We start from the raw sequence: 24520 nt of genomic DNA, 5'->3' as shown, positions 1-24520 counted from the left end.
AAGTAAACATGTTATAAATTTATACAGATCAATCTTTATGTTGTGATTTTTAATACCTTAAGCGACTTCCAATCGAAAGCGGAAGTACATTAGACAAGAAGTCGTTGGTATGTAAACACGTTCACAAGAATTATACTGTAGTTCCTCATGTAAGATTTATTTATTTATAACATTTTGAAGGCCCGATACTGTCCATTAGCCGCCCTATTCTGCCCGTACATGTACATATATTTTTGTCCTGTGTGATCCAGTACATCCAGACATCAGACTAGTGGTTATCGGGACTAATAATCGGTGTATATTGCTAGAAAAATATTACCCATTCCTAATTTGACTTTTCAGATACTGGCGCCTGTAAGGCTGTATGTTTGAGTGATTGTTTGTAGACTAACTTTTACACCTGATCAACTAAGACTAGTGCACAAGAGCCAAATAGCTGATCATCATGTGGCACGAAATCCCCAACCCATACTGTAGAGTTAGTGTCCATGATTACGTATATCTATGTACAGAGCCTGAACTGAGACCGTAATTTGTTATGCATATTTTTAAGGCCCATAGTTCTAAGAATACATTAAAAAAAAAAACACCCTCAGTTATTTATTATATGTTGCATGTATACGTTACAAAAAGTGAAAATAAAAACTGACTGTGTTATGGTATGTTTCTTCCTGCATTTTTTACCAGATTTCTTTGAAACATAGTCCGGAACAGCCATCAGGAACGCTTGCTGTTTGTTGTGACTGACACTAGCGCCACCTGGCGGGGATTTCCCCCGGTTCAGTTATTTTTAGATCTGTTGAGAGTCCGCACCGACATACACATTGTAAACATGTATACGTGTACCTGGGGTGTATGTTTTCGTGTTGCACGAGGGGGTGGGGCTTAACTTGGGTATATAAGCTAGGTTCGCGGGTTTCTAAGTGAGTTCCGCAGGAGTTTGGCCAGGTAACTCGGACTCGCAGACCCACCTGTTTAACATGGCGCAACGTACGTCCGGTAAGTTAGTTTAAATTCTTTATTTCGGCTGGGTCGTCCAAATTCTAATTAGGCGTAGGGTATCAGCGGCATCTGTTGACTCCCTGTAAAAGTTTATACGGGAACTGACGGAGAATCAGCAGATACCGGCAGTAACTTATGTATTCTAAGTTCCGTCGTTTATAGCTTTTGTCCATGCGTTAGTCTGTTGTCTATTGATTGTCTAGCCATGCCCGCCGTCATCTAAGTCATTGTGTTGAGTTATAGTCACTTGTCATGGGCTTATGTATGTTGTAATGTACTCATGTGTGGAGTCAGTGTGCAAGTCGAGTGCCTTTGTTGTCTGTTTGTACATGCCGGTTGTCTAAATGAATAAATATATATGAACTGTTACTATGTCTTGTGTTATACCTATTGAGCACGGAACCCAGCAGGTTTACCTGGGAAAAATATACATTCAGCGTGTATAGCCACTGTACGAAACTTTTACACATACTAGACTTCATAATTACGTAATAAGTAGTTCTTTTTCACTAAAATGCTGATTCAACTATTTTTGCCAAAGTTATTGCCCTTTTTAGCCCACCATCATCAGATGGTGGGCTATTCAAATCGCCCTGCGTCCGTGGTCCGTCGTCCGTCCGTCCCTCCGTCCGTAAACAATTCTTGTTATCGCTATTTCTCAGAAAGTACTGAATGGATCTTTCTGAAATTTCAGATGTAGGTTCCCCTTGGTGCCTAGTTATGCATATTGCATTTTGAGACCAATCGGAAAACAACATGGCCGACAGGCAGCTATCTTGGATTTTGACAATTGAAGTTTGTTATCGCTATTTCTGAGAAAGTGCTGAAGGGATCTTTCTCAAATTTCAGATGAAGGTTCACCTTGGTGCCTAGTTATGCATATTGCGTTTTGAGACCAATCCGAAAACAACATGGCCGACAGGCAGCCATCTTGGATTTTGACAATTGAAGATTGTTATCGCTATTTCTGAGAAAGTACTGAAGGGATCTTTCTCAAATTTCACATGTAGGTTCCCCTTGGTGCCTAGTTATGCATATTGCGATTTGAGACCAATCGGAAAACAACATGGCCGACAGGCAGCCATCTTGGATTTTGACAATTGAAGTTTGTTATCACTATTTCTGAGAAAGTACTGAATGGATCTTTCTGAAATTGCAGATGTAGGTTTTCCTTGGTGCCTAGTTATGCATATTGCGTTTTGAGACCAATCCGAAAACAACATGGCCGACAGGCAGCCATCTTGGATTTTGACAATTGAAGTTTGTTATCGCTATTTCTGAGAATGTACTGAAGGGATCTTTCTGAAATTTCATATGTAGGTTTCCCTTGGTGCCTAGTTATGCATATTGCGTTTTGAGACCAATCTGAAAACAACATGGCCGACAGGCAGCCATCTTGGATTTTGACAATTGAAGTTTGTTATCGCTATTTCTGAGAAAGTATTTAAGGGATCTTTCTCAAATTTCATATGTAAGTTTCCCTTGGTGCCTAGTTATGCATATTGCATTTTGAGACCAATCTGAAAATAACATGGCTGACAGGCAGCCATCTTGATTTTTGACAATTGAAGTTTGTTATCGCTATTTCTGAGAAAGTACTGAAGGGATCTTTCTCAAATTTCGTATGGAGGTTCCCCTTGGTGCCTCGTTATGCTTATTGCATTTTGAGATCAATTGGAAAACAATATGGCCGACAGACCGCCATCTTGGATTTTGACAATTGAAGTTTGTTATCTCTATTTCTCAAAGTACTGAATGGATCTTTCTCAAATTTCATAAGTAGGTTCCCCTTGGTCCCTTGTATTGCATTTTTGGACCAGTCTGTCCTGAAAACAACCTGGCAAACAAACAGCCATTATCGTTAAATCTCAAATTTCTTATATAGCTAGGATTCCCTTGTTTGAAAAGTACTGGAGGGATGTCTCAATTTGCACAGATTAGTAAAATGAAGGGAAAAGTAGAGAAAAGATCAATCTGACATGGAACCTATGAAGATCATTCAATGGTGGGCGCCAAGATCCCTCTGGGATCTCTTGTTTATTTCAGTATTCGATTTCTACATTTTCAACCAATCTTTTTAAAGCTTGGATGGCTTTATAGTTGGGATATGCTGCTGTGTTTCACTGAATGGTTATTGATTATTTTTGGAAGTTATTGCTCTTACATTTTTATCTTCATTAATTTTGACCAATTCTTTTAAACTTTGTAGTCTTTGCTATAACATAAAATTGTACTTTAGCTCAGTGGCATTTTGATTAAACAATTAATCTTGCATTTAAATGTTTTGGTTGTGACGAAATACCAAGTGACATTGAAAATTGTAAATAAAAAATACTTTATATGATCGTTATAAACATGTTTTCTAATAATTTATTTCGATAGACAAACTTATCATTGTATGACAGAATCAACTTGGTCCATTTTAGTGTACTGCATGTCCAAAAGACTTGATTAACATACACTTCACACCTCGGTGTACATCAGATTATAGTGTTGTCCAAAAGACCTGTACACTTCACAGCTCAGTGTACATAAGATCATAGTGTCGTCCAAAAGACCTGTACACTTCACAGCTCAGTGTACATAAGATTATAGTGTTGTCCAAAAGACCTGTACACTTCACAGCTCAGTGTACATAAGATTATAGTGTTGTCCAAAAGACCTGTACACTTCACACCTCAGTGTACATAAGATTATAGTGTTGTCCAAAAGACCTGTACACTTCACAGCTCAGTGTACATAAGATTATAGTGTTGTCCAAAAGACCTGTACACTTCACACCTCAGTGTACATAAGAATATAGTGTTGTCCTAAAGACCTGTACACTTCACACCTCTGTGTACATAAGAATATAATGTTGTCCAAAAGACCTGTACACTTCACACCTCGGTGTACATAAGATTATAGTGTTGTCCAAAAGACCTGTACACTTCACACCTCAGTGTACATAAGAATATATTGTTGTCCTAAAGACAGATCTATAGACTTTACACCCCGATGGTCGGATATCCACGGTTGACTACACTACGATATACCTATCCTGTTACTGGCTCGCTGTAGGCTGCACTGGTTATATGTCTGATAAAGGTGACAAATCGAATTCACCGAAGCCACCAAAGTCTATTCTCACTCATTTAGTTTTATTTCTTACAGCAATTTCTCAGGGATGGCTGGGAGACGGGCTATTTCCAAATTAATGGAGAGGAGACTACGGGTACTTGTAGACATGGACCAAACAATTGCAGACTTCGAGGGATATTTTCTCACAATGTATAGGAAGAAATTCCCAGAAGAACCGTATATAAACATGGAGGATCGACGTACATTTTACTTGGGGGATCAGTACGAAAAACTCCAGGATGGACTTAAGGTATTGATAACATTTGGAAGCGTTAAATTGGTTCATTTTACGAAAAGTGAAAGCTAAAATTGGCCACAAAGCTGTGACTTGCCTGAACAGGACTTATCTGCTATACATGATGTTTTCTTAGCAAAATTCTTGGGATTTCTTTTGCCCATTTGGCTATCTTTTGTTTAGTAACTAACCCTTTATATCGGAGCGGTTCTTGTTTACAGGTGTGTGGTGTGTACACATGCTTTGTCATATAAGATGCAAAAAATTTACACAGACTATTGATGAACGACCAGATCATTATAGATTTCCCTTTTATAATTAAGTAGCATCTTTATGTACGTGTTTCAGTGAAATCCAATCATTGTATATGAAATAATAAAAAAAAATAACTGTATGAAAAATTCTTTTGCTGTGATGTCTCTTTAATTTGGTTAATTAACATCCTTCTATAACCTTGCTGTCGGAACTGGCCTATAGTAGCTATTAAATTTTGAGCCATTCACCATCATCACATGGTAGACTATTCAAATCGCCCTCGTCCGTTTTCATGGTCCGTCGTCCATCTGTCTGTTAACAATCCTTGTTATCCGATATTTCTCAGCCTTTAGGTATATAGAACAGTCTATTAAACCTTTCCTTATTTTATCCTATATAAAAAGTAGACAATAGAAATGCTATTTGAACCACAACCTCCAAAAATGTTGTTAACCAGGTTAATAGTCAAAAGTGCTATTTACCAGGAATGAGCTATTTACCTGCATTAAGCTGTGGGAAATAGTTAATGTCAAGGGGGACAATAAAAGTGCTATTTCCAGAAATACCCATACAATAACTATTTTATTATACCCACATTTAAATTAGTCCGAATCTCTAACCAGTGTTCATATATCCTTGAGTTTTCCCAGGGCCTAATTTGTTTTTACCGAAAATAGTCTTTAATTATGTTAACAGCTGTTTTTAAGGTCCCTCTTATTGCATTTTGGAACCAATCGGAAAACAACATGGCGACATGCAGCCATCTTGGATTTTGACAATTGAAGTTTGTTATCGCTATTATTCAGAAAATATTGAAGGGATCTTTCTGAAATTTCATATGTAGGTCCCCCTTGGTCCCTAGTTATGCATATTTCATTTTGGAACCAATCGGAAAACAACATGGCCGACGTGCAGCCATCTTGGATTTTGACAATTGAAGTTTGTTATCGCTATTATTCAGAAAATATTGAAGGGATCTTTCTGAAATTTCATATGTAGGTCCCCCTTGGTCCCTATAGCTAGTTATGCATATTTCATTTTGGGACCAGTCGGAAAACAACATGGCGGACAGGCAGCCATCTTGGATTTTGACAATTGAAGTTTGTTATCGCTATTTCTCAGAAAGTGCTGAAGGGATCTTTCTGAAATTTCATATATAGGTTCCCTTTGGTCCTTAGTTATGCATATTGCATTTTGGGACCAGTTCGAAAACAACATGGCCGACAGGTAGCCATCTTGGATTTTGACCATTGAAGTTTGTTATCGCTATATTTTTACAGAAGGTGCTGAAGGGATCTTCTCATATTTCATATGTAGGTTACCCTTGGTCCCTCGTATTGCATTTTGTAACCAATCGGAAAACAACATGGCCGACAGACAGCCATTATTGCTAAATCTCAAATTTCATTTAGGTTCCCCTTGTTTAAAAGTACTGGATGGATGCTTCTCAATTTACACAGATTAGTAAGAGGAAGGGAAAATAGAGAGAAGATCAATCTGACATAGAACCTATAGAGATTATTCAATGGTGGGCGCCAAGATCCCTCTGGGATCTCTTGTTGTAAATTTATATACTGTTGAAAAGGAGATAACTGTCAGATGCTGACGTTACCTTACAGAGGACAACTGTTTAACTACAAGAAATATAGTTCGCATAACAACCAAGTGGAAACAACTTCCTGTATTTCGTAATTCCCTTCAGTGTTTTGGCTAACACCAATGTTTTTTACAACTCTGTAGTTTTTTCATGTAGTTTTTTCGCAAGATTTTATGAGATTTGGTCTGATTTAGCAATCACATTATCTGTCTATTTACGTGATAACTCAGTCAAAATGGTGCCTATTGGACACAGGCTTCATACAAAGCTCTGGCTAGTGTGCTGTTTGTCGCTAGAGTTTCTGTCAAAAATGAATTAAACTAAAGGAACATTGCTTACAAATTCAAGTTTAAATCTGTTTGTTGACCCACTGAAATTAGTCTTTGTTTATTTAGGATGAAACTGTTTACAATTATAGTGATTCAGAGCCTGGCCTGACCACAAAATCACAAATCAAACGTGTTTTCAATCCATGTATCAATACGTGATAGCATGATGGAATCCGATCGTTTATGTTATAAAGCTAACAAAACTGGTACATCTGTTGGTCGTGGTGGTCATTTATGATGTTCACACTGATCCCTGACAGAGACAATATACAGAATCGCGATATTTTGTGATAAGATTTACTGTAGTGGCTGCTCACACTTGGAAAATGAAAATCCAAAATGATTATTGAACCAGCTTGTTTTAGTTATATAATCTTCAGCAATTCAAACTTTGAAATGTTTGTATGTGATATGCACAATTAAAGTTGTATATGTGAAACCTTTGTATTACACAAACAATACAAAAAAAATGTAGATTAACAAAATGTATACCAATTGCTTTTTCATTCTATAATAATATATGCAACTTTTTGTTACAAGTGTTTTTTGTTTTCATGTAATATGATTAATAGATCAAATAGATATCCAATCCATATAATATATTCAATACAATTATTCCTCATAATTTTCAAAATTGATTTATTTAATTTGGGTAAAAATGTCGATATTCATGTCACGAACATATTTCCCTTATTTTAGGCACAAATCCCTTAAAAGAATTAAATCCATCTGCCTTATTGGTCTCCAAAAAGTGTGGCATGTATGAAAAAGTTGGAACTTTTTTGTCAATAATTTTATTGGTTATGATATGAATATATGTATAACCTTTCGGGTCTTTGTCCTTTAAATCTATTGAAACTACAAGGAACAATCTGGGGGATATCGAATATGAAAGGCCGTTTCAGGATAAAATACCAAAAATGCTTAAGTACTATTTCTTATCACAGATCACATATAATAGGTTTTTTTTACTATTATATGTTATTGCTACTTAAGCATTTTTCCCGACTTAAAACTTAAGATAACAGTACCTAGTAATACCACAGTATTTAAGTTAAAATATGAATAATCAAAATTAAAAAATGTAAAATGTTTCAGAAAAAAGTGCAATCCATATATGAAGCTGAGGGTTTCTTCCGTGACCTTCCACCTCTTCCAGGCGCTTGTGAAGCCATAAAGAAGATGAACTCCATGGAGGGGTGAGTACCAGTGGACAGTAGACTATAGGTTATAGACATGGAGGGGTGAGTACCAGTGGACAGTAGACTATAGGTTATAGACATGGAGGGGTGAGTACCAGTGGACAGTAGACTATAGGTTATAGACATGGAGGGGTGAGTACCAGTGGACAGTAGACTATAGGTTATAGACATGGAGGGGTGAGTACCAGTGGACAGTAGACTATAGGTTATAGACATGGAGGGGTGAGTACCAGTGGACAGTAGACTATAGGTTATAGACATGGAGGGGTGAGTACCAGTGGACAGTAGACCAGGTTATAGACATGGAGGGGTGAGTACCAGTGGACAGTAGACTATAGGTTGTAGACATGGAGGGGTGAGTACCAGTGGACAGTAGACCTAGGTTATAGACATGGAGGGGTGAGTACCAGTGGACAGTAGACCAGGTTATAGACATGGAGGGGTGAGTACCAGTGGACAGTAGACTATAGGTTATAGACATGGAGGGGTGAGTACCAGTGGACAGTAGACTATAGGTTATAGACATGGAGGGGTGAGTACCAGTGGACAGTAGACTAGGTTATAGACATGGAGGGGTGAGTACCAGTGGACAGTAGACCAGGTTATAGACATGGAGGGGTGAGTACCAGTGGACAGTAGACTATAGGTTATAGACATGGAGGGGTGAGTACCAGTGGACAGTAGACCAGGTTATAGACATGGAGGGGTGAGTACCAGTGGACAGTAGACTAGGTTATAGACATGGAGGGGTGAGTACCAGTGGACAGTAGACCAGGTTATAGACATGGAGGGGTGAGTACCAGTGGACAGTAGACCAGGTTATAGACATGGAGGGGTGAGTACCAGTGGACAGTAGACTATAGGTTATAGACATGGAGGGGTGAGTACCAGTGGACAGTAGACTATAGGTTATAGACATGGAGGGGTGAGTACCAGTGGACAGTAGACTAGGTTATAGACATGGAGGGGTGAGTACCAGTGGACAGTAGACCTAGGTTATAGACATGGAGGGGTGAGTACCAGTGGACAGTAGACTATAGGTTATAGACATGGAGGGGTGAGTACCAGTGGACAGTAGACTATAGGTTATAGACATGGAGGGGTGAGTACCAGTGGACAGTAGACCAGGTTATAGACATGGAGGGGTGAGTACCAGTGGACAGTAGACTATAGGTTATAGACATGGAGGGGTGAGTACCAGTGGACAGTAGACTATAGGTTATAGACATGGAGGGGTGAGTACCAGTGGACAGTAGACTATAGGTTATAGACATGGAGGGGTGAGTACCAGTGGACAGTAGACTATAGGTTATAGACATGGAGGGGTGAGTACCAGTGGACAGTAGACTAGGTTATAGACATGGAGGGGTGAGTACCAGTGGACAGTAGACTATAGGTTATAGACATGGAGGGGTGAGTACCAGTGGACAGTAGACTATAGGTTATAGACATGGAGGGGTGAGTACCAGTGGACAGTAGACTATAGGTTATAGACATGGAGGGGTGAGTACCAGTGGACAGTAGACTATAGGTTATAGACATGGAGGGGTGAGTACCAGTGGACAGTAGACCAGGTTATAGACATGGAGGGGTGAGTACCAGTGGACAGTAGACCAGGTTATAGACATGGAGGGGTGAGTACCAGTGGACAGTAGACTATAGGTTATAGACATGGAGGGGTGAGTACCAGTGGACAGTAGACCAGGTTATAGACATGGAGGGGTGAGTACCAGTGGACAGTAGACTATAGGTTATAGACATGGAGGGGTGAGTACCAGTGGACAGTAGACTAGGTTATAGACATGGAGGGGTGAGTACCAGTGGACAGTAGACTATAGGTTATAGACATGGAGGGGTGAGTACCAGTGGACAGTAGACTAGGTTATAGACATGGAGGGGTGAGTACCAGTGGACAGTAGACTATAGGTTATAGACATGGAGGGGTGAGTACCAGTGGACAGTAGACTATAGGTTATAGACATGGAGGGGTGAGTACCAGTGGACAGTAGACTATAGGTTATAGACATGGAGGGGTGAGTACCAGTGGACAGTAGACTATAGGTTATAGACATGGAGGGGTGAGTACCAGTGGACAGTAGACTATAGGTTATAGACATGGAGGGGTGAGTACCAGTGGACAGTAGACCAGGTTATAGACATGGAGGGGTGAGTACCAGTGGACAGTAGACTATAGGTTATAGACATGGAGGGGTGAGTACCAGTGGACAGTAGACTATAGGTTATAGACATGGAGGGGTGAGTACCAGTGGACAGTAGACTATAGGTTATAGACATGGAGGGGTGAGTACCAGTGGACAGTAGACTATAGGTTATAGACATGGAGGGGTGAGTACCAGTGGACAGTAGACTATAGGTTATAGACATGGAGGGGTGAGTACCAGTGGACAGTAGAACTAGTTATAGACATGGAGGGGTGAGTACCAGTGGACAGTAGACATAGGTTATAGACGTGGAGGGGTGAGTACCAGTGGACAGTAGACTCAGGTTATAGACATGGAGGGGTGAGTACCAGTGACAGTAGACTATAGGTTATAGACATGGAGGGGTGAGTACCAGTGGACAGTAGACCAGGTTATAGACATGGAGGGGTGAGTACCAGTGGACAGTAGACTATAGGTTATAGACATGGAGGGGTGAGTACCAGTGGACAGTAGACTATAGGTTATAGACATGGAGGGGTGAGTACCAGTGGACAGTAGACTATAGGTTATAGACATGGAGGGGTGAGTACCAGTGGACAGTAGACTATAGGTTATAGACATGGAGGGGTGAGTACCAGTGGACAGTAGACTATAGGTTATAGACATGGAGGGGTGAGTACCAGTGGACAGTAGACCAGGTTATAGACATGGAGGGGTGAGTACCAGTGGACAGTAGGCTATAGGTTATAGACATGGAGGGGTGAGTACCAGTGGACAGTAGACTATAGGTTATAGACATGGAGGGGTGAGTACCAGTGGACAGTAGACTATAGGTTATAGACATGGAGGGGTGAGTACCAGTGGACAGTAGACCAGGTTATAGACATGGAGGGGTGAGTACCAGTGGACAGTAGACTATAGGTTATAGACATGGAGGGGTGAGTACCAGTGGACAGTAGACTATAGGTTATAGACATGGAGGGGTGAGTACCAGTGGACAGTAGACTATAGGTTATAGACATGGAGGGGTGAGTACCAGTGGACAGTAGACCAGGTTATAGACATGGAGGGGTGAGTACCAGTGGACAGTAGACTATAGGTTATAGACATGGAGGGGTGAGTACCAGTGGACAGTAGACTATAGGTTATAGACATGGAGGGGTGAGTACCAGTGGACAGTAGACTATAGGTTATAGACATGGAGGGGTGAGTACCAGTGGACAGTAGACTATAGGTTATAGACATGGAGGGGTGAGTACCAGTGGACAGTAGAACTAGGTTATAGACATGGAGGGGTGAGTACCAGTGGACAGTAGACCAGGTTATAGACATGGAGGGGTGAGTACCAGTGGACAGTAGACTATAGGTTATAGACATGGAGGGGTGAGTACCAGTGGACAGTAGACTATAGGTTATAGACATGGAGGGGTGAGTACCAGTGGACAGTAGACCAGGTTATAGACATGGAGGGGTGAGTACCAGTGGACAGTAGACTATAGGTTATAGACATGGAGGGGTGAGTACCAGTGGACAGTAGACCAGGTTATAGACATGGAGGGGTGAGTACCAGTGGACAGTAGATATCAGGTTATAGACATGGAGGGGTGAGTACCAGTGGACAGTAGACTATAGGTTATAGACATGGAGGGGTGAGTACCAGTGGACAGTAGACTATAGGTTATAGACATGGAGGGGTGAGTACCAGTGGACAGTAGACCTAGGTTATAGACATGGAGGGGTGAGTACCAGTGGACAGTAGACTAGGTTATAGACATGGAGGGGTGAGTACCAGTGGACAGTAGACTATAGGTTATAGACATGGAGGGGTGAGTACCAGTGGACAGTAGACTATAGGTTATAGACATGGAGGGGGGGAGTACCAGTGGACAGTAGACTATAGGTTATAGACATGGAGGGGTGAGTACCAGTGGACAGTAGACTATAGGTTATAGACATGGAGGGGTGAGTACCAGTGGACAGTAGACCTAGGTTATAGACATGGAGGGGTGAGTACCAGTGGACAGTAGACTATAGGTTATAGACATGGAGGGGTGAGTACCAGTGGACAGTAGACTATAGGTTATAGACATGGAGGGGTGAGTACCAGTAGACAGTAGACTATAGGTTATAGACATGGAGGGGTGAGTACCAGTGGACAGTAGACCAGGTTATAGACATGGAGGGGTGAGTACCAGTGGACAGTAGACCAGGTTATAGACATGGAGGGGTGAGTACCAGTGGACAGTAGACTATAGGTTATAGACATGGAGGGGGGAGTACCAGTGGACAGTAGACCAGGTTATAGACATGGAGGGGTGAGTACCAGTGGACAGTAGACTATAGGTTATAGACATGGAGGGGTGAGTACCAGTGGACAGTAGACCAGGTTATAGACATGGAGGGGTGAGTACCAGTGGACAGTAGACTATAGGTTATAGACATGGAGGGGTGAGTACCAGTGGACAGTAGACCAGGTTATAGACATGGAGGGGTGAGTACCAGTGGACAGTAGGCTATAGGTTATAGACATGGAGGGGTGAGTACCAGTGGACAGTAGACTATAGGTTATAGACATGGAGGGGTGAGTACCAGTGGACAGTAGACCAGGTTATAGACATGGAGGGGTGAGTACCAGTGGACAGTAGACCAGGTTATAGACATGGAGGGGTGAGTACCAGTGGACAGTAGACTATAGGTTATAGACATGGAGGGGTGAGTACCAGTGGACAGTAGACTATAGGTTATAGACATGGAGGGGTGAGTACCAGTGGACAGTAGACCAGGTTATAGACATGGAGGGGTGAGTACCAGTGGACAGTAGGACTATAGGTTATAGACATGGAGGGGTGAGTACCAGTGGACAGTAGACTATAGGTTATAGACATGGAGGGGTGAGTACCAGTGGACAGTAGACTATAGGTTATAGACATGGAGGGGTGAGTACCAGTGGACAGTAGACTATAGGTTATAGACATGGAGGGGTGAGTACCAGTAGACAGTAGACCAGGTTATAGACATGGAGGGGTGAGTACCAGTGGAAAGTAGACCAGGTTATAGACATGGAGGGGTGAGTACCAGTGGACAGTAGACTATAGGTTATAGACATGGAGGGGTGAGTACCAGTGGACAGTAGACTATAGGTTATAGACATGGAGGGGTGAGTACCAGTGGACAGTAGACTATAGGTTATAGACATGGAGGGGTGAGTACCAGTGGACAGTAGACTATAGGTTATAGACATGGAGGGGTGAGTACCAGTAGACAGTAGACCAGGTTATAGACATGGAGGGGTGAGTACCAGTGGACAGTAGACTATAGGTTATAGACATGGAGGGGTGAGTACCAGTGGACAGTAGACTATAGGTTATAGACATGGAGGGGTGAGTACCAGTGGACAGTAGACCAGGTTATAGACATGGAGGGGTGAGTACCAGTGGACAGTAGACTATAGGTTATAGACATGGAGGGGTGAGTACCAGTGGACAGTAGAACAGGTTATAGACATGGAGGGGTGAGTACCAGTGGACAGTAGACCAGGTTATAGACATGGAGGGGTGAGTACCAGTGGACAGTAGACCAGGTTATAGACATGGAGGGGTGAGTACCAGTGGACAGTAGACTATAGGTTATAGACATGGAGGGGTGAGTACCAGTGGACAGTAGACCAGGTTATAGACATGGAGGGGTGAGTACCAGTGGACAGTAGACTATAGGTTATAGACATGGAGGGGTGAGTACCAATGGACAGTAGACTATAGGTTATAGACATGGAGGGGTGAGTACCAGTGGACAGTAGACCAGGTTATAGACATGGAGGGGTGAGACCAAGATTATTAGCTTTGTTGTAAGTCTTTATATACTGAAGTAAGTTAAAGTGTCCAGTAAAATAAGGTTTCCGTAAATTGTTTATGTCCATTAAAGCCACATACTCATGAACAACCTAAAATTCTAGTTGCACACATGTATTAATGACAATCCAAGATGCTCATTCACGCTCTCCCAACATTAAAATGACCAATGGCCTGGACGCTTGACCAGGGGAGTCCTGGAGACATCAGTGTATAAAAATAACTCGCCTGATATATATTTATAGCGAGATTTGTCACGGAGCCCAGAACGAGGCTATAACAATGTGCACTGCACATAAACTACACACATGGCTGTTGTTTACATATCGAGCATATGTGAACTTAGCCTAATAATGCTTTCATTTAAACATATTAACAGAATATTCGCGTAATACCCAGGTAACTGAACAAAATAAAAAACCGTTTACATTTAAATACTTAATTTCAAAATGTAGCAAGATACATACAACAAAACATCGATAAAATCTGAGATCGGTGAAGTTGACAATGTTCAAAAGCTAACCAGCAATCAAATAGACGTCTGGAGAAATCGGAATTTGAGTCTATTCCTTTTCTCTCTCGTTAAGTTCCAATGAATCATTTCCTTTCCTAAGGAAATACTCGGGTTTTGCCGATTCCACACACATTTGTCTTTTTTTGGTAGAATCTGTCTGCGTTTTCGCAGTTCCACGCTTGCGGCGTTCCGCCATTTTGTATGAACTGTAAAACCCGCCATTGCATTGTGGGACTAATTTTCAGAGAAACTTGGTCCGGCAGCCACAGTTATGATTTCAAGATTTCAAGTTCTAAAACTGTAAAAAGCTCAAAATGTAAACATTGATGTATGTTTCTTCGTGAATACATGTATGTGGCTTTAAACTAAGGTTAACATTGATTGTTTATGTCTGAATAACTGAGGAAAGTTAGAGACGGAATCTGAATCTTTGTTTTTGTTTTGTAGGGTGGATGTATTCCTCTGTACCAGTCCCTTATTTAAGTACCAGTACTCAGCCAAGGAAAAGGTAATCCCTCATACAAATATCAAACTGATTACCCAGCCAAGGAAAAGGTAATCTCGCGTACAAATATCAAACTGATTACCCAGCCAAGGAAAAGGAAATCTCGCGTACAAATATCAAACTGATTACCCAGCCATGGAAAAGGTAATCCCTCATACAAATATCAAACTAATTACCCAGCCAAGGAAAAGGTAATCTCTTATACAAATATCAAACTGATTACCCAGCCAAGGAAAAGGTAATCTCTCATACAAATATCAAACTGATTACCCAGCCAAGGCAAAGGTAATCTCTCGTACAAATATCAAACTGATTACCCAGCCAAGGAAAAGGTAATCTCTCGTACAAATATCAAACTGATTACCCAGCCAAGGCAAAGGTAATCTCTCGTACAAATATCAAACTGATTACCCAGCCAAGGAAAAGGTAATCTCTCGTACAAATATCAAACTGATTACCCAGCCAAGGAAAAGGTAATCCCTCATACAAATATCAAACTGATTACCCAGCCAAGGAAAAGGTAATCTCTCGTACAAATATCAAACTGATTACCCAGCCAAGGCAAAGGTAATCTCTCGTACAAATATCAAACTGATTACCCAGCCAAGGAAAAGGTAATCTCTCGTACAAATATCAAACTGATTACCCAGCCAAGGCAAAGGTAATCTCTCGTACAAATATCAAACTGATTACCCAGCCAAGGAAAAGGTAATCTCTCGTACAAATATCAAACTGATTACCCAGCCAAGGAAAAGGTAATCCCTCATACAAATATCAAACTGATTAACCAGCCAAGGAAAAGGTAATCCCTCATACAAATATCAAACTGATTACCCAGCCAAGGAAAAGGTAATCTCTCGTACAAATATTAAACTGATTACCCAGCCAAGGAAAAGGTAATCCCTCATACAAATATCAAACTGATTACCCAGCCAAGGAAAAGGTAATCTCTCGTACAAATATCAAACTGATTACCCAGCCAAGGCAAAGTTATCTTTCATACAATCGATACAGATTTACAGGGAGTCCTCCTGGGTTTTAAGAGAAGGGAATTACAGAAAATCAGAAAGGAGATGCCAGCATGATGTTGTTCTTTCACCACCATTTTTTCTTACAGTATGAATGGGTGGAGAACCATCTAGGAAAAGACTTTATAGACAAAGTCATCCTAACTCGGGACAAGACCATGATCAACGGACACCTGCTGATTGACGACCGACCCGACATCAAAGGTTTGATATCCATTGTGTTATATGCATTGTCTTGTCAGGATAATGGTATCTTCCTACCATTTCTCTTTCTAACCCATTGTCAGGATAATGGTATCTTCCTACCATTTCTCTTTCTAACCCATTGTCAGGATAATGGTATCTCCCTACCATTTCTCTTTCTAACCCACTGTCAGGATAATGGTATCTTCCTACCATTTCTCTTTCTAACCCCACTGTCAGGATAATGGTATCTCCCTACCATTTCTCATTCTAACCCCACTGTCAGGATAATGGTATCTCCCTACCATTTCTCTTTCTAACCCCACTGTCAGGATAATGGTATCTCCCTACCATTTCTCTTTCTAACCCCACTGTTAGGATAATGGTATCTTCCTATCATTTCTTTTTCCTCATCCAATGTCTGAATAATGGAACATGTGTTTCCCACAAATTTTCTCTTCTTAACCTAACACCACTGTCAAAATAATGGTATCTCCTACAGATTTATCTACCCTAGCCCCCTGTAAGAATGATAGCACCACCCCAATATTTCTCTTCGAAACCTATCTGATGATAATATTTGATATTTCAGGGGCCTGTGCTGAGCCAGTTTGGGAACACATTTTGATGACTGCCTGTCACAACAAACACATGAAGCACGCAAAACAAGAAAGATTAGACAACTGGACAGACAACTCCTGGCAGGCACTTATCGAAGACCGCTTGAAAAGACTCTGATGATAAAATTCATAGTTTTGTATTTAAAATGTGACTTCAAAACAAATTAGTTCTTATTATTCTTATATAGACCTCATTTCTACACTGAAGATACATTGTATACATTTAACTATACATGCTACTCTTCTAGGGTTGAGATAATTCAGACAAACTACTGCATGTTTTAGTGTTGAGATAATTCAGACAAGCTAGTGTTCTAGTGTTGAGATAATTCAGACAAGCTAGGGTTCAAGGGTTGAGATAATTCAGACAAGCTAGTGTTCTAGTGTTGAGATAATTCAGACAAGCTAATGTTCTAGGGTTGAGATAATTCAGACAAGCTAGTGTTCTAGTGTTGAGATAATTCAGACAAGCTAGGGTTCTAGGGTTGAGATAATTCAGACAAGCCACTGTTCTAGGGTTGAGATAATTCAGACAAGCCACTGTTCTAGGGTTGAGATAATTCAGACAAGTTTCTTTTCTAGTGTTGAGATAATTCAGACAAGCTAGTGTTTTAGTGTTGAGATAATTCAGACAAGCTAGTGTTCTAGTATTGAGATAATTCAGACAAGCTAATGTTTTAGTGTTGAAATAATTCAGACAAGCTAGTGTTTTAGTGTTGAGACATAATTCAGAAAAGCTACTGTTTTAGTGTTGAAATAATTCAGACAAGCTAATGTTCTAGTGTTGAGTTAATTCAGACAAGCCAATGTTCTAGTGTTGAAATAATTCAGACAAGCCACTGTTCTAGGGTTGAGACAATTCAGACAAGCTTTAGCCTGACTGTGTTTGATGTAGCTGGTGGCCTTTAGCCTGACTGTGTTTGATGTAGCTGGTGGCCTTTAGCCTGAGTGTGTTTGATCTAGCTGTTGGCCTTTAGCCTGACTGTGTTTGATGTAGCTGGTGGCCTTTAGCCTGACTGTGTTTGATGTAGCTGTTGGCCTTTAGCCTGACTGTGTTTGATGTAGCTGGTGGCCTTTAGCCTGACTGTGTTTGATGTAGCTGGTGGCCTTTAGCCTGACTGCGTGTGAGGTAGCTGGTGGCCTTTAGCCTGACTGCGTGTGAGGTAGCTGGTGGCCTTTAGCCTGACTGCGTGTGAGGTAGCTGGTGGCCGTTAGCCTGACTGCGTTTGATGTAGCTGGTGGCCTTTTGCCTGACTGTGTTTGATGTAGCTGGTGGCCATTAGCCTGACTGTGTTTGATCTAGCTAGTGGCCTTTAGCCTGACTGCATTTGATGTAGCTGGAGGCCTTTAGCCTGACTGCATTTGATGTAGCTGGTGGCCTTTAGCCTGACTGCATTTGATCTAGCTGGTGGCCTTTAGCCTGACTGTGTTTGATCTAGCTGGTGGCCTTTAGCCTGACTGCATTTGATGTAGCTGGTGGCCTTTAGCCTGACTGCATTTGATCTAGCTGGTGGCCTTTAGCCTGACTGTGTTTGATCTAGCTGGTGGCCTTTAGCCTGACTGTGTTTGATGTAGCTTGTGGCCTTTAGCCTGACTGTGTTTGATCTAGCTGGTGGCCTTTAGCCTGAATGCATTTGATGTAGCTGGTGGCTTTTAGCCTGACTGTGTTTGATGTAGCTTGTGGCCTTTAGCCTGACTGTGTTTGATGTAGCTGGTGGCCTTTAGCCTGACTGCATTTGATCTAGCTGGTGGCCTTTAGCCTGACTGTTTGATGTAGCTGGTGGCCTTTAGCATGACTGCGTTTGATGTAGCTGGTGGCCTTTAGCCTGACTGCATTTGATGTAGCTGGTGGCCTTTTGCCTGAATGTGTTTGATGTAGCTGGTGGCCTTTAGCCTGACTGTGTTTGATCTAGCTGGTGGCCTTTAACCTGACTGCGTTTGATCTAGCTGGTGGCCTTTAGCCTGACTGTGTTTGATCTAGCTGGTGGCCTTTAGCCTGACTGCGTTTGATCTAGCTGGTGGCCTTTAGCCTGACTGTGTTTGATGTAGCTGGTGGCCTTTAGCCTGACTGTGTTTGATGTAGCTGGTGGCCTTTAGCCTGACTGCGTTTGATGTAGCTGGTGGCCTTTAGCCTGACTGTGTTTGATCTAGCTGGTGGCCTTTAGCCTGACTGTGTTTGATCTAGCTGGTAGCCTTTAGCCTGACTGTGTTTGATGTAGCTGGTGGCCTTTAGCATGACTGCGTTTGATGTAGCTGGTGGCCTTTAGCATGACTGCGTTTGATGTAGCTGGTGGCCTTTAGCCTGACTGCGTTTGATGTAGCTGGTGGCCTTTAGCCTGACTGTGTTTGATGTAGCTTGTGGCCTTTAGCCTGACTGTGTTTGATCTAGCTGGTGGCTTTTAGCCTGACTGTGTTTGATCTAGCTTGTGGCCTTTAGCCTGATTTGCGTTTGAGGTAGCTGGTGGCCTTTAGCCTGACTGCGTTTGATCTAGCTTGTGGCCTTTAGCCTGACTGTGTTTGATCTAGCTGGTGGCCTTTAACCTGACTGTGTTTGATCTAGCTGGTGGCCTTTAACCTGACTGTGTTTGATCTAGCTTGTGGCCTTTAGCCTGATTTGCGTTTGAGGTAGCTGGTGGCCTTTAGCCTGACTGCGTTTGATTTTGCTCGTGGCCTTCAACCTAGTGTCCTGTTAAACCACAATTACCGATGGTTCAATGTGATGGGGTAAACTTAATTATATTTTGTTCAATTTAAACATGATGTGAATTATTAAATTATCATTAAAAGATCCATATATTGTGGAAACAAACATTATCCCGCACTTCATGGAATAGACTTACATTTTTAGCGTGCCTGATCCGAAGGACTGGTGAACTTACGCTGTGGTACAGCATCTGCTGTCTGTTATCCTGTGTTTGTCATCCATTAACTTTACACTACTTATCATGAACCACTAAACAGATTTCAACCATATTTGGTGTGGAGTATCCTCGGGTGAACTAATTCTGTATAAATGATGGGCTTGGCGCCAAGAGGCCTTTTAAGATTGGGATCCAATAGGGGAAATATAGCAAATTCTTTAAAATCCTTCATCTCATGAAGGAATGAAAGGATTTGGTCAATATATGGTTTGACACATCCTTGGGTGAAGAGGAACAAATTTTGTATAAACTTTTGGATCTGGCCGTCATGGTGTCCAAGGGGTGGGTGCAAAATATGGGGAATTGATGAGGAAAATCTTTTTCCTAGTCCTGAGCACCTGAATGAATTTTGATATTTGGTTAAGGAACATTATTGGGCAAAAAAGATGTGGCTCCCCTGGGGCGTGAGGGGCAGGCCCAATAGGAGAAATAGAGGAAAAACCTCAAAATACTTTTTCTTTTTTATTTGCTCACCTGGCTCAAAGGGCCAGTGAGCTTATGTCATGGCATGTCATTTGTCAACATTTGTTTCAAATGGCTAATAGTCAAAAAATCCTCAATCGATTTGAACCAAATTTGGTCAGAAATATCCTTGAGGGAAGGAGAACAGCTTTTGCATAAATGGTGACTCTGACCCCCACTCCCCACCCCCTGGAGCAAGAAAGGTGGGGCTCAATTGGGGAAATTGAGGTAATTCCTTTAAAACCCTACTAGTCCTGAATGATTAAATGGATTTTGTTGAAATATAGTCTAAAGCATTATTGGGCAACAGAGAACAAGTTTTGTGTAAATGGGGGCTATATGTCTCTTGGGGCTGGAGTGAAGGGTCCTAATAGGGGAAATGTTGCAAAAAAAAAACTTCTGAATTCGTTCTTCTTGAAGAATGACTGGATTCATCAAGAGAGGTAGAAAAATGTAAATATTTTTGTTATGATACCTGAAATATCCTGGTGAGTGATGCAGGCTCTCTGGGCCTCTTGTTTAAGAATGAGAAGATTTGGTCCACATTTGATTTGTGCAATTGTTGGGAGATGCAGCTCAAAAAGTTTAACAAATAATATATTAACTTAAATGAGAGTATTTTCCCATGATTATTGAAATATCCTGGTAAATGATGCACAGGCCTTCTAGGCCTCTTGTTTTAATGCTCAGTGATATTTTCATTCATGTTTTTAAAACCAAAATCTGTAAAGATTTAAGAACTCATGTGACTGTTAAGGCCTATATGGGCCTCTTGTTCTCAGGGAACTTAATTTGTAATGCCATTTTGTATTCACCAAGCTTTGTAAAAAGATGATAATAACATCAATGTGAGGTATGTATGTTCAAAAGATATATTGATAAGTTCACTATGTGAGCCTTTAGAACATGATCCTAGCCCCTAACTCCCTGGTCAGTGAGAACATGACCCTAGCCCCTAACTCCCTGGTCAGTGAGAACATGACCCTAGCCCCTACCTCTATGGTCAGTGAGAACATGACCCTAGCCCCTACCTCTATGGTCAGTGAGAACATGACCTTAGCCCCTAACTCCCTGGTCAGTGAGAACATCACCCTAGCCCCTAACTCCCTGGTCAGTGAGAACATCACCCTAGCCCCTAACTCCCTGGTCAGTGAGAACATCACCCTAGCCCCTACCTCTATGGTCAGTGAGAACATCACCCTAGCCCCTAACTCCCTGGTCAGTGAGAACATGACCCTAGCCCCTAACTCCCTGGTCAGTGAGAACATCACCCTAGCCCCTAACTCCCTGGTCAGTGAGAACATGAGCCTAGCCCCTAACTCCCTGGTCAGTGAGAACATGACCCTAGCCCCTAACTCTCTGGTCAGTGAGAACATAACCTTATATAGCCCCTAACTCCCTGGTCAGTGAGAACATGACCCTGGCCCCTAACTCTCTGGTCAGTGAGAACATAACCCTAGCCCCTAACTCCCTGGTCAGTGAGAACATCACCCTAGCCCCTAACTCCCTGGTCAGTGAGAACATCACCCTAGCCCCTAACTCCCTGGTCAGTGAGAACATCACCCTAGCCCCTAACTCCCTGGTCAGTGAGAACATCACCCTGGCCCCTAACTCCCTGGTCAGTGAGAACATCAACCTAGCCCCTAACTCCCTGGTCAGTGAGAACATCACCCTAGCCCCTAACTCCCTGGTCAGTGAGAACATCACCCTGGCCCCTACCTCTATGGTCAGTGAGAACATGACCTTAGCCCCTAGCTCCCTCTGGTCAGTGAGAACTTGACCCTAGCCCCTAACTCCCTGGTCAGTGAGAACATCACACTGGCCCCTAACTCCATGGTCAGTGAGAACATGAGCCTAGCCCCTAACTCCCTGGTCAGTGAGAACATCACACTGGCCCCTAACTCCCTGGTCAGTGAGAACATGACCTTAACCCCTAACTCCCTGGTCAGTGAGAACATCACCCTAGCCCCTAACTCCCTTGTCAGTGAGAACATCACCCTAGCCCCTTACTCCCTGGTCAGTGAGAACATGACCTTAACCCCTAACTCCCTGGCCAGTGAGAACACCCTAGCCCCTAACTCCATGGTCAGTGAGAACATGACCCTAGCCCCTAACTCCCTGGTCAGTGAGAACATCACCCTGGCCCCTACCTCTATGGTCAGTGAGAACATGACCTTAGCCCCTAGCTCCCTCTGGTCAGTGAGAACTTGACCCTAGCCCCTAACTCCCTGGTCAGTGAGAACATCACCCTGGCCCCTACCTCTATGGTCAGTGAGAACATGACCTTAGCCCCTAGCTCCCTCTGGTCAGTGAGAACATCACCCTAGCCCCTAACTCCCTGGTCAGTGAGAACATGACCTTAACCCCTAACTCCCTGGTCAGTGAGAACAGAACATCACCCTAGCCCCTAACTCCCTGGTCAGTGAGAACATCACACTGGCCCCTAGCTCCCTGGTCAGTGAGAACATCACCCTAGCCCCTAACTCCCTGGTCAGTGAGAACATCACCCTAGCCCCTAACTCCCTGGTCAGTGAGAACATGACCCTAGCCCTTAACTCCCTGGTCAGTGAGAACATCACCCTAGCCCCTAACTCCCTTGTCAGTGAGAACATCACCCTAGCCCTTAACTCCCTGGTCAGTGAGAACATGACCCTAGCCCCTAATTCCCTGGTCAGTGAGAACATGACCCTAGCCCCTTACTCCCTGGTCAGTGAGAACATCACCCTAGCCCCTAACTCCCTTGTCAGTGAGAACATCACCCTAGCCCCTAACTCCCTGGTCAGTGAGAACATCACCCTAGCCCCTTACTCCCTGGTCAGTGAGAACATCACCCTAGCCCCTAACTCCCTGGTCAGTGAGAACATCACCCTAGCCCCTAACTCCCTGGTCAGTGAGAACATCACCCTAGCCCCTTACTCCCTGGTCAGTGAGAACATGACCCTAGCCCCTTACTCCCTGGTCAGTGAGAACATCACCCTAGCCCTTAACTCCCTGGTCAGTGAGAACATCACCCTAGCCCCTAACTCCCTGGTCAGTGAGAACATCACCCTAGCCCCTTACTCCCTGGTCAGTGAGAACATCACCCTAGCCCCTTACTCCCTGGTCAGTGAGAACATCACCCTAGCCCCTAACTCCCTGGTCAGTGAGAACATCACCCTAGCCCCTTACTCCCTGGTCAGTGAGAACATCACCCTAGCCCCTAACTCCCTGGTCAGTGAGAACATGACCCTATATAGCCCCTAACTTCCTGGCCAGTGAGAACTTGACCCTAGCCCCTAACTCCCTGGTCAGTGAGAACATCAACCTAGCCCCTAACTCCCTGGTCAGTGAGAACATCACCCTAGCCCCTAACTCCCTGGTCAGTGAGAACATCACCCTAGCCCCTAACTCCCTGGTCACTTTCCTCACCAGTGTAGATAATTGCCTCTTAGTTTTATTAAGTTTCTGTGAGAAGTATTTTGCATTCACTGACCCCTTATGTTAACTACCTCCACATCCTCAACCACCCACAAAGTGATTGTAGATTCTGACCCTGACCATGAACTGACAATCGGTACCAAGTCTTGATTGTAGATTCTAACCATTACCAACCACTGACAATCAGTACCAAGTCTTGATTGTAGATTCTGACCCTTACCAACCACTGACAATCAGTACCAAGTCTTGATTGTAGATTCTAACCATTACCAACCACTGACAATCGGTACCAAGTCTTGATTGTAGATTCTAACCATTACCAACCACTGACAATCAGTACCAAGTCTTGATTGTAGATTCTGACCCTGACGAACCATTGACAATCGGTACCAAGTCTTGATTTTACATTCTGACCCTGACCAACCACTGACAATCAGTACCAAGTCTTGATTGTAGATTCTGACCCTGACCAACCACTGACAATCGATACCAAGTCTTGATTGTAGATTCTGACCCTGACCAACCACTGACAATCAGTACCAAGTCTTGTTGACATTTAATAAACGGTTCTGAGAAGTGGAAAATTGTTAAAAGGGATTGCAAGAATGTTATAAAATATTCAGATCTCCATCCAGTCATACTGTTTAAAAGGAAATTAAAACATACATATCTAATCTGCAATATGATTTGTTTAAAAATTCATTATTATGTGTTGATAATTTTTTGTTTTAATTGTTTGTCAGACCGAGTGAGGTGCTTTGTTGTGAATGGTAAAACACCATTGGAGCACGTATAATTCCTTTAGATACTAATTTATACACATTCCATCATGTCTGTATGTTTCCAGGGTAAAAGTTGTGTTAAGTCGCGGTATTATTGATCCAGTTTATGACAGTGTCTGCTACATTATTGTATTTGTTCACTGTTGCCTGCTGTTGTATAAATGTATGAAAAGAAATTCAGCTTCAGCAGCAATCTGTTTTAGTTAAAATTTTGAAATAAAATGTTACAAGTGTACTGTGTATGTCTGATCCTTCTGTGGGCAGTTAATCTTCTCCAGATTCTCTGAAGTCAAATGATGTTTATATTTATATATAAAGTGTTGATCACATACAGACGG

The 24520-nt window shown here is 42.4% G+C and overlaps 3 protein-coding genes across 3 annotated transcripts; all 3 read left to right on the top strand.

Annotated features, from left to right (window-relative positions):
* Positions 1-64: 64 nt before the first annotated feature.
* On the top strand, positions 65-17465 carry LOC117339544 (5'(3')-deoxyribonucleotidase, mitochondrial-like). The gene is made up of 6 exons (XM_033901220.1): positions 65-107; positions 4156-4372; positions 7637-7737; positions 14712-14772; positions 15887-16001; positions 16573-17465. The coding sequence occupies exons 2-6, from the start codon at positions 4169-4171 to the stop codon at positions 16716-16718; spliced, it is 627 nt and encodes a 208-aa protein (XP_033757111.1). The 5' UTR covers positions 65-107; positions 4156-4168; the 3' UTR covers positions 16719-17465.
* Positions 17466-20889: 3424 nt separating this feature from the next.
* On the top strand, positions 20890-21378 carry LOC117321630 (cell wall protein TIR4-like). The gene has a single exon (XM_033876127.1). The coding sequence runs from the start codon at positions 20890-20892 to the stop codon at positions 21376-21378; it is 489 nt and encodes a 162-aa protein (XP_033732018.1).
* A 438-nt stretch (positions 21379-21816) lies between these two features.
* LOC117321622 (cell wall protein TIR4-like) lies at positions 21817-23226 on the top strand. Its single transcript, XM_033876116.1, has 2 exons — positions 21817-22178; positions 22407-23226. The coding sequence occupies exons 1-2, from the start codon at positions 21817-21819 to the stop codon at positions 23224-23226; spliced, it is 1182 nt and encodes a 393-aa protein (XP_033732007.1).
* Positions 23227-24520: the final 1294 nt, after the last annotated feature.

The sequence above is a fragment of the Pecten maximus genome, chromosome 1, assembly GCF_902652985.1.
Source record: "Pecten maximus chromosome 1, xPecMax1.1, whole genome shotgun sequence".
In the NCBI taxonomy this organism is placed as follows: Eukaryota; Metazoa; Mollusca; class Bivalvia; order Pectinida; family Pectinidae; genus Pecten; species Pecten maximus.
Note: the sequence above shows the minus strand (reverse complement) of the source record. Positions and strands in the feature narration are given on the sequence as shown.